Source organism: Dendrobates tinctorius, unplaced genomic scaffold (genome assembly GCF_039654945.1).
Source record: "Dendrobates tinctorius isolate UK_male_01 unplaced genomic scaffold, ASM3965494v1 ptg000022l, whole genome shotgun sequence".
NCBI lineage: Eukaryota > Metazoa > Chordata > Amphibia > Anura > Dendrobatidae > Dendrobates > Dendrobates tinctorius.
In genome coordinates this window covers 21,223,856-21,242,587 of record NW_027361690.1, presented here as the reverse complement: position 1 = coordinate 21,242,587, position 18,732 = coordinate 21,223,856, and the positions used below count along the sequence as shown (strand labels likewise).

The following is an 18,732-nucleotide window of genomic DNA, read 5'->3' as shown; positions in this document are numbered from 1 at the left end:
TCACATAATCCAAAAGTGTCCAGTGTCCAAAAGTGTGTGCAGAGATTCAAAATCTCCCTTATCCTCTAGTCACTTTGGTCACAGCTGTGCCATCGAGCCTGTCACATAGCGCTCAGATATCAGTGGGCCTCACACAATCCAAAAGTGTCCATCCAGTGTCCAAAAGTGTGTGCAGAGATTCAAAATCTCCCTTATCCTCTAGTCACTTTGGTCACAGCTGTGCCATCGAGCCTGTCACATAGCGCTCAGATATCAGTTGGCCTCACACAATCCAAAAGTGTCCAGTGTCCAAAAGTGTGTGCAGAGATTCAAAATCTCCCTTATCCTCTAGTCACTTTGGTCACAGCTGTGCCATCGAGCCTGTCACATAGCGCTCAGATATCAGTGGGCCTCACACAATCCAAAAGTGTCCATCCAGTGTCCAAAAGTGTGTGCAGAGATTCAAAATCTCCCTTATCCTCTAGTCACTTTGGTCACAGCTGTGCCATCGAGCCTGTCACATAGCGCTCAGATATCAGTGGGCCTCACACAATCCAAAAGTGTCCAGTGTCCAAAAGTGTGTGCAGAGATTCAAAATCTCCCTTATCCTCTAGTCACTTTGGTCACAGCTGTGCCATCGAGCCTGTCACATAGCGCTCAGATATCAGTGGGCCTCACACAATCCAAAAGTGTCCAGTGTCCAAAAGTGTGTGCAGAGATTCAAAATCTCCCTTATCCTCTAGTCACTTTGGTCACAGCTGTGCCATCGAGCCTGTCACATAGCGCTCAGATATCAGTGGGCCTCACACAATCCAAAAGTGTCCAGTGTCCAAAAGTGTGTGCAGAAATTCAAAATCTCCCCTGTCCTATAGACACCTTGTACCTTGTTTTACATTACTATATAGTTTGTTGGATTTTGCCTACATTTCTACCAAAAATGAGGAAGGCTGGTGGAAGAGGCCGTGGAATTGGGCGGGGGTTGGCAGCTGGTAATGATGGTGTTGGTGGTGGATCTGATGGTAGTGGCAAGAGCAAAATAGGACCGAATGCAGGAGGTGCTGACCCTGCGTCATCGTCTGGCTACATAAGGCCTCGAACGCTTAGTTTTCTAGGAGTTGGCAAACCGCTTTTAAAGCCAGAGCATCAGGAAAAAGTTTTGTCTTACATTGCTGACTCAGCCTCCAGCTCTATCGCCTCCTCTTCTTCAGTTGTAAAAAGTAAAAGCACTGAGTCGTCATTGGAGGCTCATGTTCATGAACCACACCTTTCCTTGTGTCCTTCACCCCAACCAAGATTGAAGGATGACGCAGGCCATACTACTGATTACTCCATGGAGCTGTTTTCACATACCATGCCTGGATTATCAAGTGAAATGGTGAATTACCCAGGCCAAGATGAATCTGACATGGAGTGCACTGATGCACAGCCGCTGATGGATGATTCTGCTGGTACATTCACTCAGAGCACTACATTGTCCTCGCAGTGTACAGAGCCAGATTCTGACCCTGATGAGACTCAGGTGCCCCTTCCCGCACACTATACCACCATACACGGTGACACAGAGGAAGGTGCACATGACATAGAAGAGGAGGTGATGGATGACCCAGTTGTTGACCCAGATTGGCATCCATTGGGGGAAGAGGGTGCTGCTTCCAATAGCTCAGATGAGGAGCATCCACAGCAGACATCGACATCGCAACAGCTGTTATCTGGCAGGCCCGGAGCACTCCAAAGACAGGTTCCAAACATCAAAAGAGTTGCTGGACAGCTTGTCCAGAGGGTCAAAAGATCACAGCGTGCTAGGCCGCAAAATGTCTGCCAAAGTAGGAAGAGTGCAGTGTGGCACTTTTTTGACCAAAATCCTCATGATCAGGCCAAGGTTATCTGTAAGAAGTGTGCAAAGACCTTTAGCCGAGGGAAAAATCTGAAAAATTTGAATACCAGTTGAATGCTTAGACATTTAACCAGCATGCACTTGCAAGCGTGGACACAACACCAAACCTCAAGTGCCACATGTGCAACTGATCACAACGAAGGTAGTCAGCAACGCTACATTGTTTCCCCCACTGTAAGCCCACCGGTTAGCACAGCAGCAAATGTTGAGGTGTCGTTGCAAGACCACAGCAGTCAGGGAATCCCACTGTTATATCAATGTAAGACTGATTCTAGGCCATCAGAAAGAACACCAACTCCATCACCATCATCAACCCTCTCTCAGTCCGCCCTGTCCACCGCTACTTCCACCATATGCAGCTCTCAAGTCCAGCTCACCCTCCCAGACACTATGAGTAGGTCAAGAAAGTACTCAGTCTCTCATCCGCGTACACTGGGTTTGAACGCCCACATTGCCAAACTAATCTCGTTTGAGATGATGCCCTTTCGGTTGGTGGAAAGCACAGCTTTCCGCGAACTCATGGCCTATGCAGTACCACGATATGACCTACCCAGTCGCCACTTCTTCTCTCGCAAAGCCATCCCAGCCCTCCACCATCATGTGAAAGACCGCATTGTCCATGCACTCAAGCAGTCAGTGAGCGGAAAGGTGCACCTCACAACTGATGCATGGTCCAGTCGGCATGGCCAGGGCCGTTACGTGTCCATCACTGCGCACTGGGTTAATGTGGTGGATGCAGGGTCCACAGGGGACAGCGGTGGTGGGACAGTGCTGCTTAGCCCACGGTATAGGAAATAGTTGGCTGTAGGCGTTCGACCCTCCTCCTCCTCCTCCTCCTCCAGAAGCGAAAGCTCGTCCACAGAGCGCAGTCGTACGAGCACTCCATCTGCTGCTGCCACTGTTGCACACGATGTGTCCCCCTATCGAGCAGCTAGTGGAAAGCGTCAGCAGGCTGTGTTGCAGATGATGTGTTTGGGCGACAGACACACCGCCGAGGTGCTGGCCGAGTACTTGAAGCGACAAACTGAGTCATGGCTGGGCAGTGTACATCTTGAGGCAGGCAAGGTAGTTAGTGATAACGGCCGTAATTTTGTGGCAGCCATAGCCCTTTCAAAACTCAGCCACATACCTTGCTTGGTTCACACCTTGAACCTGGTGGTACAGTGCTTCCTCAAAAATTATCCGGAGTTAACAGCCCTGCTCCAGAAGGTGCGAAGACTGTGCGCGCACATCCGCCGGTCGCCTGTACACTCCGTTCGTATGCAGAAGCTGCAGCGATTGCTCCACCTTCCCAACCACCGCCTCATTATCGACATTGCAACAAGGTGGAACTCCACCCTGCACATGGTGGAGCGGCTGTGCGAGCAGAGGCAGGCCATAATGCATTTGTGGGAGGATACACGGCCAGGCACTTTGAGAGCAGACATGGAGTTGACAGGTGTGCAGTGGTCGAAGCTGAAAGACCTTTGTAAAGTCCTTCAGTGTTTTGAGGAATGCACACGGCTGGTAAGCGCAGACGACGCCATCCTAAGCATGAGCATCCCACTTATGCGTCTGCTCATGCAAACTTTGACGCACCTTAAGGAGCAGGCGTCTGCAGCCAATGTTGATGAGGAGGAAGAGGAGGAGGGAATCCTTGATGACATTCAGCCATTGTCTGCTCAGGGACCTCTCCTGGACGAGGTGGAGGAAGAAGAGGAGGAGGAGGATGATGATGGGGATGATTACTTAGGGGAGGAGGATGCATCTCGTGGGGCAAGAGAAAATGTTGGCGTGGCAAGGTCTGGTACAGGGTTTGTGCGTGACTGGAGGGATGTGGATTTGCCAGAAAGTGCTACTCCACCCAGCACTCGCAGTGCATCATTGACACCGGGAACATTGGCCCACATGTCAGATTATGCCTTGCGGATCCTAAAAAGGGACCCCCGCATTGCCAAAATGATGAACGATGACGACTACTGGTTGGCCAGCATCCTGGATCCACGCTATAAAGGCAAATTACAAAACATCATGCCACAGGAGAACCTTGACCTAATATTGGCTAATAAACAAGCAACTCTGGTAAATCGGTTGCTTGAGGCATTCCCAGCACACAGCAGCGGTGATGGTTCTCACACGAGCCGTACGGGCCGGGGGCAGCTTGGCAGAGGTGTTCGTGGTGCACACAGCAGAAGTGGCGTTGGAGACAGGGGTTTCATGACAATGTTGTGGACTGATTTTTCAAATACCGCTCACACAACTGGTAATACTGCATCGATGGAAAGTGACAGGAGACAGCAGTTGTCAACTATGGTTACAAACTACTTTTCCTCCCATATCAATTTTCTCCCACACAGGTCATTCCCCTTTGACTATTGGGCCGCTAAACTGGACACCTGGCCTGAATTGGCCCAATATGCCTTACAGGAGCTCGCTTGCCCAGCTGCAAGTGTGCTATCGGAAAGAGTCTTCAGTGCAGCTGGATCAATCCTGACAGAAAAAAGGACCCATCTGTCAACCCAAAATGTGGATGATCTAACCTTCATTAAAATGAACCACGCATGGGTTTCCAAGGATTTTGTCCCACCTTCCCCTGATGACACATAGGGTGACAGAAAAATGGCTTGCTTTGGTCCACCTCTTCCTGGTACTTCACCTATTTCGCCTTTTGCATCAGCTGAATGTCCAACATCAACATATGCCACTTTCTAAAACTCCCTAACTGTGCTGCCTCCCCCCCCATGGCCGGGGTCACCACCTAGCGCACGACACCGTGCGAGTGCCGTTGCCCTGGACAGGTGGGTAGGCCGACTCTTGGGCGCGGGCACTGGCACAGGGTCCCTCATAGTGCAATCAAGTGTCTCTGACGGTGGTGGTGCACACCCGCCGTCAGACACACCGCTGTACTATGAGGGGCCCAGTGCCAGTACCGACGCTCACGAGTGGGCCCCCCTTGCTTGGGCAGGGCCCCAGCATTTGCAATCTTTACCTCTCCCTGCTCCTCTGCTGTGTAATCTGGGCCGTCAAATCCATACTGTGCCTGACACCTTCTGAGCCTGCCTCCTGATGTATAGACATATATTTTGAATGTGTACGCTATCCATACATGTTATCCGGGGATACGGTACCCTTTCTAACCTTTGTGCAATCACGTGCAATCCATACTGGGCCTAACACCGTCTGAGCCTGCCTCCTGAGACATATATTTTGAATGTGTACGCTATCCATACATGTTATCCGGGGATACGGTACCCTTTCTAACCTTTGTGCAATCACGTGCAATCCATACTGGGCCTAACACCGTCTGAGCCTGCCTCCTGAGACATATATTTTGAATGTGTACGCTATCCATACATGTTATCTGGGGATACGGTACCCTTTCTAACCTTTGTGCAATCACGTGCAATCCATACTGGGCCTAACACCGTCTGAGCCTGCCTCCTGAGACATATATTTTGAATGTGTACGCTATCCATACATGTTATCCGGGGATACGGTACCCTTTCTAACCTTTGTGCAATCACGTGCAATCCATACTGGGCCTAACACCGTCTGAGCCTGCCTCCTGAGACATATATTTTGAATGTGTACGCTATCCATACATGTTATCTGGGGATACGGTACCCTTTCTAACCTTTGTGCAATCACGTGCAATCCATACTGGGCCTAACACCGTCTGAGCCTGCCTCCTGAGACATATATTTTGAATGTGTACGCTATCCATACATGTTATCCGGGGATACGGTACCCTTTCTCACCTTTGTGCAATCACGTGCAATCCATACTGGGCCTAACACCGTCTGAGCCTGCCTCCTGAGACATATATTTTGAATGTGTACGCTATCCATACATGTTATCCGGGGATACGGTACCCTTTCTAACCTTTGTGCAATCACGTGCAATCCATACTGGGCCTAACACTGTCTGAGCCTGCCTCCTGAGACATATATTTTGAATGTGTACGCTATCCATACATGTTATCCGGGGATACGGTACCCTTTCTAACCTTTGTGCAATCACGTGCAATCCATACTGGGCCTAACACCGTCTGAGCCTGCCTCCTGAGACATATATTTTGAATGTGTACGCTATCCATACATGTTATCTGGGGATACGGTACCCTTTCTAACCTTTGTGCAGTCACGTGCAATCCATACTGGGCCTAACACCGTCTGAGCCTGCCTCCTGAGACATATATTTTGAATGTGTATGCTATCCATACATGTTATCCGGGGATACGGTACCCTTTCTAACCTTTGTGCAATCACGTGCAATCCATACTGGGCCTAACACCGTCTGAGCCTGCCTCCTGAGACATATATTTTGAATGTGTGCGCTATCCATACATGTTATCCGGGGATACGGTACCCTTTCTAACCTTTGTGCAATCACGTGCAATCCATACTGGGCCTAACACCGTCTGAGCCTGCCTCCTGAGACATATATTTTGAATGTGTACGCTATCCATACATGTTATCTGGGGATACGGTACCCTTTCTAACCTTTGTGCAATCACGTGCAATCCATACTGGGCCTAACACCGTCTGAGCCTGCCTCCTGAGACATATATTTTGAATGTGTACGCTATCCATACATGTTATCCGGGGATACGGTACCCTTTCTAACCTTTGTGCAATCACGTGCAATCCATACTGGGCCTAACACCGTCTGAGCCTGCCTCCTGAGACATATATTTTGAATGTGTACGCTATCCATACATGTTATCCGGGGATACGGTTCCCTTTCTAACCTTTGTGCAATCACGTGCAATCCATACTGGGCCTAACACCGTCTGAGCCTGCCTCCTGAGACATATATTTTGAATGTGTATGCTATCCATACATGTTATCTGGGGATACGGTACCCTTTCTAACCTTTGTGCAATCACGTGCAATCCATACTGGGCCTAACACCGTCTGGAATGTTCCAGTGTATGGTGGGCCCCATCTATCATTCTCAAAGGTGGACATCAGACACTGGAGCAGCATTTACAGGGCCCATTATACACTAGAGCATTAGAAATGGGGCCCATTATGTTTGGAGCATTATTTGGGCCCATAAGACAGTAGAGCTTCATCCATGTGGACCAACATATACTGTAGCATTATGTGGAGCTCATCATATACTGTTTCAAACATTATATGGGACCAATGATTCTGTATGGAGAAATAGATGGGCCTCGTCATGAGATGTAAAAAGTGAGGTATTTTTCATTGTACTATACCGCTATTTCTCTGCCGTATCGGAGCATGATGAGTTGTGGTATGTGTTAAAGGGGCGCTCTTTCGCCCAGGGCACATGAAAACCTGGAGCCAGCCCTCCCCCCCACAGTCTGTAGCCAAATAACCCCCATTTTTCAGTGTGTAACTTGTATTATGAAGTTAATTAAGGTTGACAAGCTTAAGTAAGAAGAATTGATGCTTTTGGCATTCAAATGGGCACTGTTGGTGTGTTTCCTGTCCTCCTCTCACTGCCGACTTTTATTCCCCATTGACTTACATTGGGTTTCGTGTTTCGGGACGACCCCGACTTTTCCCTATAATCGGACGATCTTGCTCGACCCGACTTTTGGAAAAGTCGGGTTTCACGAAACGGAACGCGACCCTAAAAAACCAAGAGTCGCTCAACTCTACAGACAACCATTGTAAAACGATAATTTAACTTTTATTTGAAATTTTTTTTTTTTTGTAAAATGTTTTTAAAGTTAAAAAAACTTTTTTAATAAAGGTTTGAAACCAAATGGGCATTTTTATTACAAAACACACATTATAAATCGGTGTAGTGTGGGGTGGAAATACTTCTGGAGGGGCTGCGGGACACTTTGACACTGGGAGTGTGGAGAGAGGACTGGGATCGTGGTGGGGAAGGAACAGTTAGAGGTGAAGGTGTGGAAAAAGCTACAGAATGGCTGGACATGTGGGAGGCAGAAGAGGTGGTGGGCCGTGGAGTGGAGGGTTGGGCAGGGACTGTAGGAGCAGATGATGTTGATGGAAAGTTGTATGGGGAAGGAGTTTGGTACGGGGAAGGAGTTTGGTATGGGGCAGGTTGCTGGAAGTGGGGAGATGTCTGGTACTGGGGAGGTTGCTGGTACTGGGGAGGTGGCTGGTATGTAATAGGAGGGGGAGGTTGGAAAGTGGCTGGAGGGGGTGCAGGTGGAGGAACTACTGGGGTGGGAGGAGGAGGTTGGGAGATAACGTGCTGGAGAGCACCGTGGCATGAATGCATTACATGCATCTGCTGGCTAGGAGAGAGTGTTTCCATGCGCTCCACAACAGACCTGAAAAAGGTGTGGTTTGGCGAAGATCTTGCTTCTGAATGCATGGTTTGCAGAAGTGTCTTCACCTCCAGAATGCTGGAGTTGATCTGCTGAAAGCCTGCGGAGATTTGCTCTGACATGACTTTTAGACAGTTCTGGAAAGATGCATTCAGATGCAAGAACTCTGGCACATAAGTCTTTTCCTGACCCCTCGGCCGCTGCCGCCCAGTACCCGCAGGTGTACTAGAGGTGGCAGGGGCAGAAGGGTGGGGTAAAGGGAAAGCGATCTCCTCACCAGCAGCTTCATGTAATGTAGGCGGCCACGATGCTCCTGTGCTGGTGGATGGGACAGATGGGTCGAATGTGTGGGAAGGCTGGGAAGGTGCAGATGTACCGGGGTGGTCGAAGTGTCCCTCGGTGCCGGTCTCCTCAGGGATCGCCTCAGAAGGGTCCAATCGTGCAGGCTCCCGAGTGCTGCTCACCGTGCTGTGGAATAAAGAGAAAAAAAAAACAATTAAAATAGTGACATGGCATGGCCCTGGCTGAAAAAAAATTGTTACATCTAAACATTTTTTTTTCACATGTGGTGTGTAATATTTACCTTCTGGTGACCATTGTATTCCGGAGGAACGACAGGGCTCGTGCGTACTTGTACTTGCTCCTGCATCCTCCAGATCCACTAGGGGCCCGCATCTCTTTATTGAACTCCTTCTTGAAACGATCCCTCACAGACCGCCACCGCTTCACAATTCTGTCCCCTGAAACGAGAAAGGACAAAATGGTTAGTATACAACATCAGTGTTTCCCAAACTCCAGTCCTCATGGTCCCCAGGGGTCATGTTTTCAGGATTTCCATAGTAAATAGAAATCCTGAACACATGATCCGTGGGGACCACGAGGACTGGAGTTCGGGAAACACTGGTGTACATGAAGCAATCGGTACTGTATATACTTACGCTCTTTAATCTGGGCCCGAGCATCGAGGTCCTCCCAGCGGCCCACAAGGAGCGAACAGATTTCCTCCCAGAGTCGTCGGGTAACAATCAGGTCAGCATGGCGGCGGTCAGCCATATTCCATAGCGGCTCCCATTCTCTGACGAGATCGATGAGGTGGTCCACATCAATTCCTCCATCGTCACCGTCTGAGTCGGGAGCACGCTGTGAAGACTGTTAAGGTAAAATAGAAAAATAGCAAAATTAGTCACCACACTTTAAGACATGAAATAAAAAGTGTACCAAAATTTAACTTAAATATTATACTTACACGCTGGTGACCGCCGCATTGCTGTCGCCGACGACCCTGGGAGGCACTGCAAGGACCTCTTGGCCGAGCACCAGATTGGGAAGACTAGAGAAGAAAAGAAAAATTTATGTGTTGGATGTTGGCATTTGTTTGCTGTGTGAGGTCTGCGGTACATTGTTTTCTATGTGTTGTGTGTAGTGTGATGCTGTGTTTCTGCGTTTGATGCAAAAAACTTACCAATTGTGAGCCCACTCCAGGTGTCTGTCCACCCCTTCCTTCTTCTTCTGAGAGCTCCTCTTCAGCTTGTGATTCCTGTTTTGAAATAAAAGGCAATGAATAGACATATATTACAGAGATGATGGATTTTGGAAATAAAAACTTACCGTCAAACGCTGACGATGCGAGGGAGGGCTCCCAGAAGAAGATGCGCTGTCATGTTGCTGGCCAGACTCCATGGCTGTGGGTGGTGCTGCTGCTGTTGCTGCTGCCAGTGCTGCCAGTGCTGCCACTGCTGCTGCTGCATCTCTTGGGCGGCTGTTGAATAAAGAGAAACAAAGGGCCAATGAATATCTTGATATTACATGGCCCTAGTTTTGAGGAATGGGGGATTTGATAATTACCGTCTCTCATCTGCTGCTGGACTCCCCTCCCGTTGTTCAGCATGTTCCCTTTGCTGCTCCATTTGGGGTGGTGGTGGTGCTGATGGTGCTGCAGTGGTCTCCTGCCTTCTCCTGCGCCTGGTTGCTGTCTTTGGTGGCATGTTGGGTGTGGCTGAGGGTCCCACTGTCATGCTTTTATATATGTGTGCTGTGGGCAGAGCTACTGAGCATGCTCAGACCCAAAAAAACGGATCCGGCCACCGGATCCAGCTTTCGCCGGATCCGGCGCATTGCGGCGCTCATAGACTTTCATTGTGTGAAAAAGCCGGACGCGCCAAATCCGGCATGTCCGGCTTTTTCACAGGAGACAAAGAACATTACAGCAGCCGTTTTTACCAGACGCCGGATTGCGACACATTACCGGATCCGGCAAAAACCGGATGAAACGCATGGCCATCCGGCGCGATCCGGCGCAAATGCAAGTCAATGGGGGGGAAACCGTATCCGGCATTGCATTTTGCCGGATCCAGTTTTTGTCAAAAGAGCCGGATCGCGCCTGACGGCAAAAACCTGATGTGTGAAAGAGGCCTTAACCTGTTGGAGGAGTGCAAGACTTCTAATAAAGCGTTACTGTGCAAAGAGAAGACACAGCTGCATCAAATATAGCCTAAAGGATGATATAGCAGCTCCTAAATAGTAATTTGCAAGAGAATAAAGCAGCTACCTATTATGGGTTGAAGGGGTATTCCCATCTCCAAGATCCTACCCCAATATGTAGTAGATACTTCCAGTTAGAAATTTAGTATAGTTCTTCTGATTTGCTATGTTGCATACCCCATGTGCAAGGCATTGCAGGAGTTTATGTATCCATGGTTATGACTAGTGATGGGCAAGCACTAAAATGCTCGGGTCGAGCAAATCGGAATGCTCGGGTGCTCGACCCGAGCAACAAGCCCAATGTAAGTCTATGGGAGACTCGAGCATTTTTCTAGTCCCCCCCCCCGACGGTCTGCAGAAGGACTAGAAATTGCGGAAATCAATGGGAACAGTGCTAAAATTACATGGGAACAGCATGGGGAAGACCCCTGGAAGCATTTCTGACTCCCAGGTCACTGCTGTGACCAATGTTGTCAGAGTCTTACGCCACTTTTACAGACTCACAATAAATCATACAAAAACAAAAGCAAAATGGATTTTCCTGGGAAATATGTTAAGGAACATCCTCTCCAGGGTAATGACTTGTATATACAGTAAGGCAAAATAAATAACCAAACAAATGCTCTAATGAAGAGCAACGTCCAGCAAATAATCAAAAGATAAAATTTAACTTTTAATATAAACAATGGTTAAAATTCTATTTAGATAATGTCCAGCACAATACACACACTGTGGTTGCTTCACCCTTGTCTGTGCGGAGCACTATGAAGCAAGCTGGAGATCTAGATGGATTGAAAGTGGTGAGCTGACTTCTATTTAAAAAAATAATGCTCTTCCACACCTTGGGCTATGTGCACACGTAGCGTTTTTGATGCGTTTTCGAATTTAGCATTGCTTTCAACCAAGACAAATGCATTCACTGGGAAATGTCATTTTAGCATTTTACAACCTTATCTGGCCATGTGGTGTGTGACACATCATCAGACACATCCTGTTTCATTTATGAAGGAGGGACTCTGAAAGTCACAAAGCCTATTTTTATAGGGCCATCAGGCGGCCTTTAATATTCTTAAAGAGCCAGCAGTCGGCCATCACTATTCTTAGAGAGCCATCAGCCTATGCTTTGTTGCTCCCATTATTACACAGTGGGTCTCCTATACTGTTATTGCGTATGTAGTGAGTGGCAGGGCTGCCCAAAATTTGGACATACCCCAATACCCATTTGAAGAGACGTACAGGAGGGTCTCCTGAAAACAATGTTCTCATTATTAGGAAATGGGTCTCCCATACTGTTTGCCTATGCAGTGAATGCAAGGGCTGACAAAAATTTGGAGGCACTCCAATGCCCCTTTGAAGAAACGTAGAAGAGGGCCTCATGAAAAAATGTTCCCATTATTAGGAAGTGGATCTCCCATAGTATTTGCTATGCAGTGAATGCAAGGGCTGCCAAAAATTTGAGGCTCACCAATGCCCCTTTGAAGAGACGTACGTGAGGGCCTCCTGAAAACAATTTTCCCATTATTAGGAAGTGGGTCTCCCATACTGTTTGTCTATGCAGTTGTAAGGAGATCGTGGAGATCCTCGTCTGCCCCCTTCTTTCCCATGTGCCAGGCCTGTGCACTTTATGCGGCATCCGAATATTGTATTTATATACATTAATGTTTTGCTGGTGTTAATGCAATGTGTGATGACCCTTTTACTCTGTATTGTTCTCTGTGCTTTACACTGCCATATTTGTATGCACATTCTAGAAGCAGGGACAGAAGGAGTTAATTTAGGGGGCAGAGCCAGCAGCCTCTAGGGAAGAGGAAGTTCCTGCTTCCTGGTCAGAGCCCAGGCAGGGCGGCCTGAGGTATGGTGTGTGTCCCTGTCTGGGGCACAGGTGTGTCCCTGCTTGGGACAGAAGGAGCCTCCGTCTGGAGTATACGGCAGTGAAGGAACTAGGGAAAGAGCAGTAAGTTTACCTGAATTATTGTAATTATCTTTTTCCACATTTTTCAACTTTTATTGCCTTTTCTCTACTCTACAATAAACTGTTATCCCTGTTGGATTTTAGCGGTGTTCCTGGATCCTGACTGCCCGTGGTGCAGTGACTGTGGAGAAGAGGTAAATCGCCTGGGGTTCATCTGTCCTGAATATTTTATGTGCCAGGGGATGGGGTGCTCGCTGACTGTTTGCTCAGTGGACTCTGTTCGTGGACTGGAGTGTTATGATTGAGTCACCGTAGGAGGCAAAAACAGAAATGCTAGCTAGTCCTGAAAACCAGAGAAGTTGGCAACTATCAGATTGCAGACCCCTGAACCTATCAACACAACTAGCAGTAGCCGTGGGGGGTTCCTACGATGACCTAGACCCCTCGATCACAGCCGGAGAGAAACATAGGCCTAAAGAAGGAAAGGGGAAATCTAACTGCCCCAGAGCAGACCCCAAAGCAATAGGCAGCCCCCCACATATAATGACGGTGAAGCAAGATGAAAACACTTACACAGACAGAAAGACAGGCTGAGCAAAGACGGGGCCCAAAAACTACCTAGATAGGAACGGATAGGAAGGCTGCTGTCTGCAATCTGCCAAAACCCTATCAGAGACAAAAGCCAACAAGCTGATATAAAAATGGCCCTGAAGCAACTAAGCTTCAAAAACTAAATCAGCACCCAGGTACTTTCAGAAGACAGAGCTCTAGGAACACTGCACACTCCAGCAGGGAGTGGCAGAATCCAAAAAGCAAGAAAAACAAAAACAAATCTTAGATGCAAAAAGGCAAAACAGAAAACTTAGCTTTATGAGAGCAGGAATCAGACTGGTGTCCAAGAGTCCACAGAGAAATCACCCGCAGGGCAGAAAGGGCGTAGGCTGCCTTAAATCCAGTCAGTGACTCCACTCAGCCAATCGTCTTCATTAGTCCCAGGTGCCTGATAATCAGGCTCACTACCTTCCTTCACTAGAATAGGGAGTTCACCAGGCCTCAGTGACGGAGGGGAAAATGAACTCATAACAGTACCCCCCCTTGAGGAGGGGTCACCGAACCCTCAACAACGCTACCAGGGCGATCAGGGTGAGCCCGATGAAAGGCACGCACCAATCTTTTGGCATGAATATCAGAGGCAGAGACCCAGGAATTATCCTCCTGACCATAACCCTTCCACTTAACCAAATACTGGAGTCTCCGTCTAGCCAGACGGGAATCCAGAATTTTCTCTACCTCATATTCCAAGTTACCTTCAACCAATACAGGGTCCGGAGGTGCCACCTCAGGCACAACTGGCTCAACAAACCTCTTCAACAAGGACTTATGGAACACATTATGGATCTTAAATGTGACAGGAAGAGCCAAACGAAAAGAGACCGGATTAATAATCTCCAAAATCTTGTAAGGTCCAATAAATCTAGGCTTAAACTTAGGAGAAGCCACCTTCATAGCAATATTTTTTGATGATAACCACACCATATCACCAATCTTAAACTGGGGACCAATGGTCCTATGTCGATTGGAAAACCGCTGGGCCTTTTCCTGGGAGAGAGATAACTTATCCACCACTTGGTCCCAGATCTGGTGCATTCTCTCCACCACAGTGTCAACACCTGGGCAGGCAGAAGGCTCCACCTGCCCTGAAGAAAATCGAGGGTGAAAACCAAAGTTACAAAAAAAAGGTGACATCAAAGTGGCAGAACTAGCTCTATTATTTAAAGCAAATTCGGCCAAGGGCAAAAATGAAACCCAATCATCCTGATCAGCGGAAATAAAACATCTCAAATACGACTCCAAGGTCTGGTTTGTTCTCTCTGTCTGCCCATTGGTCTGAGGGTGAAAAGCAGAGGAGAAGGACAACTGAATTCCCAACTTGGAACAGAACGTCCTCCAAAATTTATACACAAATTGAACTCCTCTGTCAGATACAATGTTCTCAGGAATCCCGTGCAAGCGAACCACCTGTTGCAAAAACAGAGACACCAACTCAGAGGAAGATGGCAACTTAGGGAGTGGTACAAGATGAACCATCTTAGAGAACCTATCACAAATCACCCAAATAACAGTCATTCTTTGAGAGACCGGCATATCAGAAATGAAATCCATTGAAATATGGGTCCATGGCCTCCTGGGGACCGGCAAAGGCATCAACAACCCACTAGAGCGAGAACAAGATTTAGACCGGGAGCAAGTCCCACAGGACTGCACAAAATTCCTGACATCATGAGACAAGGTGGGCCACCAAAAAGAGCGACTCACCAGATCTCTAGTACCAAAAATACCTGGATGACCAGCCAATGCAGAGCAATGAACTTCAGACATCACTCTCTTCTTCCACTGGTCAGGAACATACAACTTTCCACTGGGGCAACGCTCAGGTTTGTCCTCCTTGAACTCTTGCAGAGCAAGTCTCAAATCGGGCGAGATGGCAGAAAGAACTACCCCTTCGCCTAAGATGGTGGCAGGCTTGGTCACCACAGGAGAATCAGCAAAGAAACTCCTAGAGAGGGCGTCAGCCTTGACATTCTTAGTTCCAGGAAGGAAAGAGACCACAAAATCAAAACGTGTAAAAAACAAGGCCCACCTAGCCTGTCTAGGGTTCAAGCATTTAGCCGACTCTAGGTAAATCAAATTTTTGTGGTCAGTGAGGACCACAACTTGATGTTTGGCTCCCTCCAACCAATGTCTCCTCTCCTCAAATGCCCATTTCATGGCCAACAGTTCCCGATTCCCCACATCATAGTTACGTTCAGATGAAGAGAACTTACGGGAAAAGAAAGCACAGGGATTCATTTTAGATGTTACCGGATCCTTTTGGGACAACACCGCTCCTGCACCAATCTCAGAAGCATCCACCTCTACCTGGAACGGGAGTGAGACATCAGGTTGCCGCAGAACCGGGGCGGAGGTAAATCTACGCTTCAGCACCTGAAAGGAAGCAACCGCCTCCGGAGACCAATTCAACACATCCGCACCCTTCCTGGTCAGGTCAGTCATTGGTTTGGCAATACTAGAAAATTTTGCTATAAATTTCCGATAAAAATTAGCAAAACCCAAAAACTTCAGGAGGGCCTTCAAAGAAGTGGGCTGAACCCAATCATAAATGGCCTGTACCTTGGCCGGGTCCATTTCAATAGTTGACGGAGACAAAATAAATCCCAAAAAAGAAATTCTCTGTACTCCAAAAAGGCATTTTGATCCTTTGACATACAGAGAATTCTCTCTCAAGATCCGGAACACAGTCCGAATATGTTCCACATGAGAATTCCAATCCTTGGAGAAAATCAAAATATCATCCAGATAGATAATCAAAAATTTATCGACAAAGTCTCGGAAAATATCGTTCATGAAGCACTGGAAGACAGAAGGGGCATTAGTGAGCCCAAAAGGCATCACCAGGTACTCAAAATGTCCCTCCGGAGTATTAAACGCCGTCTTCCATTCATCCCCCTGCTTAATGCGGATAAGATTATACGCCCCCCCTGAGGTCAAGCTTGGTAAACCAGCAAGCACCTCTGACTCTAGAGAATAGATCCGAAATCAGGGGTAACGGATACTGATATTTAATAGTAATTTTATTGAGGACACGATAATCAATACAAGGCCTTAAAGAACCATCCTTCTTGGCCACAAAAAAAAAACCGGCACCTAAGGGTGAAGAGGATGGTCTAATATGACCCTTCTCCAACGCCTCCTTAATATAGGACCGCATAGCCTCGTGCTCGGGTACAGATAAATTGAAGAGCCGACCCTTAGGAAATTTACACCCCGGGTTTAGTTCAATTGCACAGTCATAACTCCTATGAATGACGCAGACTCATTCTCACTAAATACATCATAGTAGTCCGCCAAATAGTCAGGAACCTCATGCGACTGAGGAGAGGTGGAAAAAACCGGAGCCTCACTAAAGGTACACCGGCAACCCCAACTCACCACAGACACAGGCTTCCAATCCAAAACTGGATTATGAATCTGCAACCAGGGAAACCCCAGAACAACGGCATCATGCAGACCATGCAACACCAAAAATCTGCAATTTTCTTGGTGGTCTGGGGCGACCCGCATGACCAACTGGGTCCAAAACTGAGGTTTATTTTTAGCCAGAGGGGTAGCATCAATCCCCCTCAAAGGGATAGAAAAATATTCAGGATTGAGAGTCCTCAGTAGTTGATACCTTTTAATGGCTAACTGAAAAGATGGTAATACATTGCAAGCTTTCGAGACTACTCAGGTCTCTTCATCAGGCTAGACTAATACAAAATCTGAAGTCACATATTTATGCACAATACAGCCTAGAAAAAATGCAATAGATAAGACAAGTGACGTGAAGCAGAACTATCAATATGGGAGAGGGAGAAACATAGGCGTCTGCAGAGGTGTCAACGGAAATCCACAACGTTTAGCAAAATCCAAGTCCATTAGGTTTAGCGCTGCTCCCGAATCCACAAAAGCCTTGGCGGAAAATGTGGACAGGGAACAGATCAGAGTAATCGCCAAAAGAAACTTAGGCTGAACCCCACCAACAGAAAACGTGTGTGCAAAGCGTTTCTCACATTTAGGACAAACAGAAATAACATGTGAGGCATCTCCACAGAAAAAACACAGCTTATTACGCCTTCTGAATTCCTGACGTTGCGCCTTAGACAAAACTCTATCACATTGCATAGGTTCAGACGTCTGTTCAACCGGTGGCAACACCTCTCGTGCAATCCTGCGTTCACGTAAACGCCGATCAACCTGAATGGCTAAAGACATAGGATCGTCCAGACCAGAGGGAACAGGAAATCCCACCATAGTATCTTTTACGGCTTCTGACAAACCCTTCCGAAAGAGAGCAGCCAAGGCACTATCATTCCAGGTAGTAAGGACCGCCCACTTTCAGAACTTTTGACAGTACAACTCTGCAGATTCTCGACCCTGGTTCAATGCTAACAGGGTCTTTTCAGCCTGATCAATAGCATTAGGTTCATCGTACAGCAACCCCAAGGCTTGAAAAAATGCGTTCACATTAGTCAGAATAGGGTCATCTGGATTCAAAGAAAACGCCCAATCCTGGGGATCGCCGCGCAGCAAAGAGATGACAATTTTAACCTGCTGCGCGGGGCTCCCTGACGAGTTAGGCTTCAAAGCAAAAAATAATTTACAATTATTTTTGAAACTCAAAAATTTAGATCGATCCCCAAAAAATACATCAGGTGTGGGGATCTTTGGTTCAACAGCATGTGAACGAGCAAGATAGGCAGAAATTCCTCGCACTTCAGCAGCGAGCTGCTCCACACGATCAGACACTTGCTTTATCTCCATTGAGAGAAAAAAAAAATTCCCCCTACGGCCTCAGAGATATAGAGGAAAGAATATACACACACCTTTTTTTTCTTTTTTTTTTTTTTTTAAACACAATTCTTTCCTGCTATTGAGTACCCCAGGATCTGCGGTTTGGCGGGTGATTCTGTTATGATTGAGTCACCGTAGGAGGCAAAAACAGAAATGCTAGCTAGTCCTGAAAACCAGAGAAGTTGGCAACTATCAGATTGCAGACCCCTGAACCTATCAACACAACTAGCAGTAGCCGTGGGGCGTTCCTACAATGACCTAGACCCCTCGATCACAGCCGGAGAGATACATAGGCCTAAAGAAGGAAAGGGGAAATCTAACTGCCCCAGAGCAGACCCCAAAGCAATAGGCAGCCCCCCACATATAATGACGGTGAAGCAAGATGAAAACACTTACACAGAAAGACAGGCTGAGCAAAGACGGGGCCCAAAAACTACCTAGATAGGAACGGATAGGAAGGCTGCTGTCTGCAATCTGCCAAAACCCTATCAGAGACAAAAGCCAACAAGCTGATATAAAAATGGCCCTGAAGCAACTAAGCTTCAAAAACTAAATCAGCACTCAGGTACTTTCAGAAGACAGAGCTCTAGGAACACTGCACACTCCAGCAGGGAGTGGCAGAATCCAAAAAGCAAGAAAAACAAAAACAAATCTTAGATGCAAAAAGGCAAAACAGAAAACTTAGCTTTATGAGAGCAGGAATCAGACTGGTGTCCAAGAGTCTACAGAGAAATCACCCGCAGGGCAGAAAGGGCGTAGGCTGCCTTAAATCCAGTCAGTGACTCCACTCAGCCAATCATCTTCATTAGTCCCAGGTGCCTG

At 47.5% G+C, this 18,732-nt stretch overlaps 1 protein-coding gene across 1 annotated transcript in view; it reads left to right on the top strand.

The window, feature by feature from the left end:
• The window catches only part of FAM227B (family with sequence similarity 227 member B), a 1,066,637-nt gene that overhangs the window by 862,913 nt on the left and 184,992 nt on the right, over positions 1–18,732 (top strand). The window contains 1 exon segment of the mRNA XM_073568466.1: positions 14,375–14,404. Within this exon segment, the coding sequence (XP_073424567.1) occupies positions 14,375–14,404 (30 nt within the window).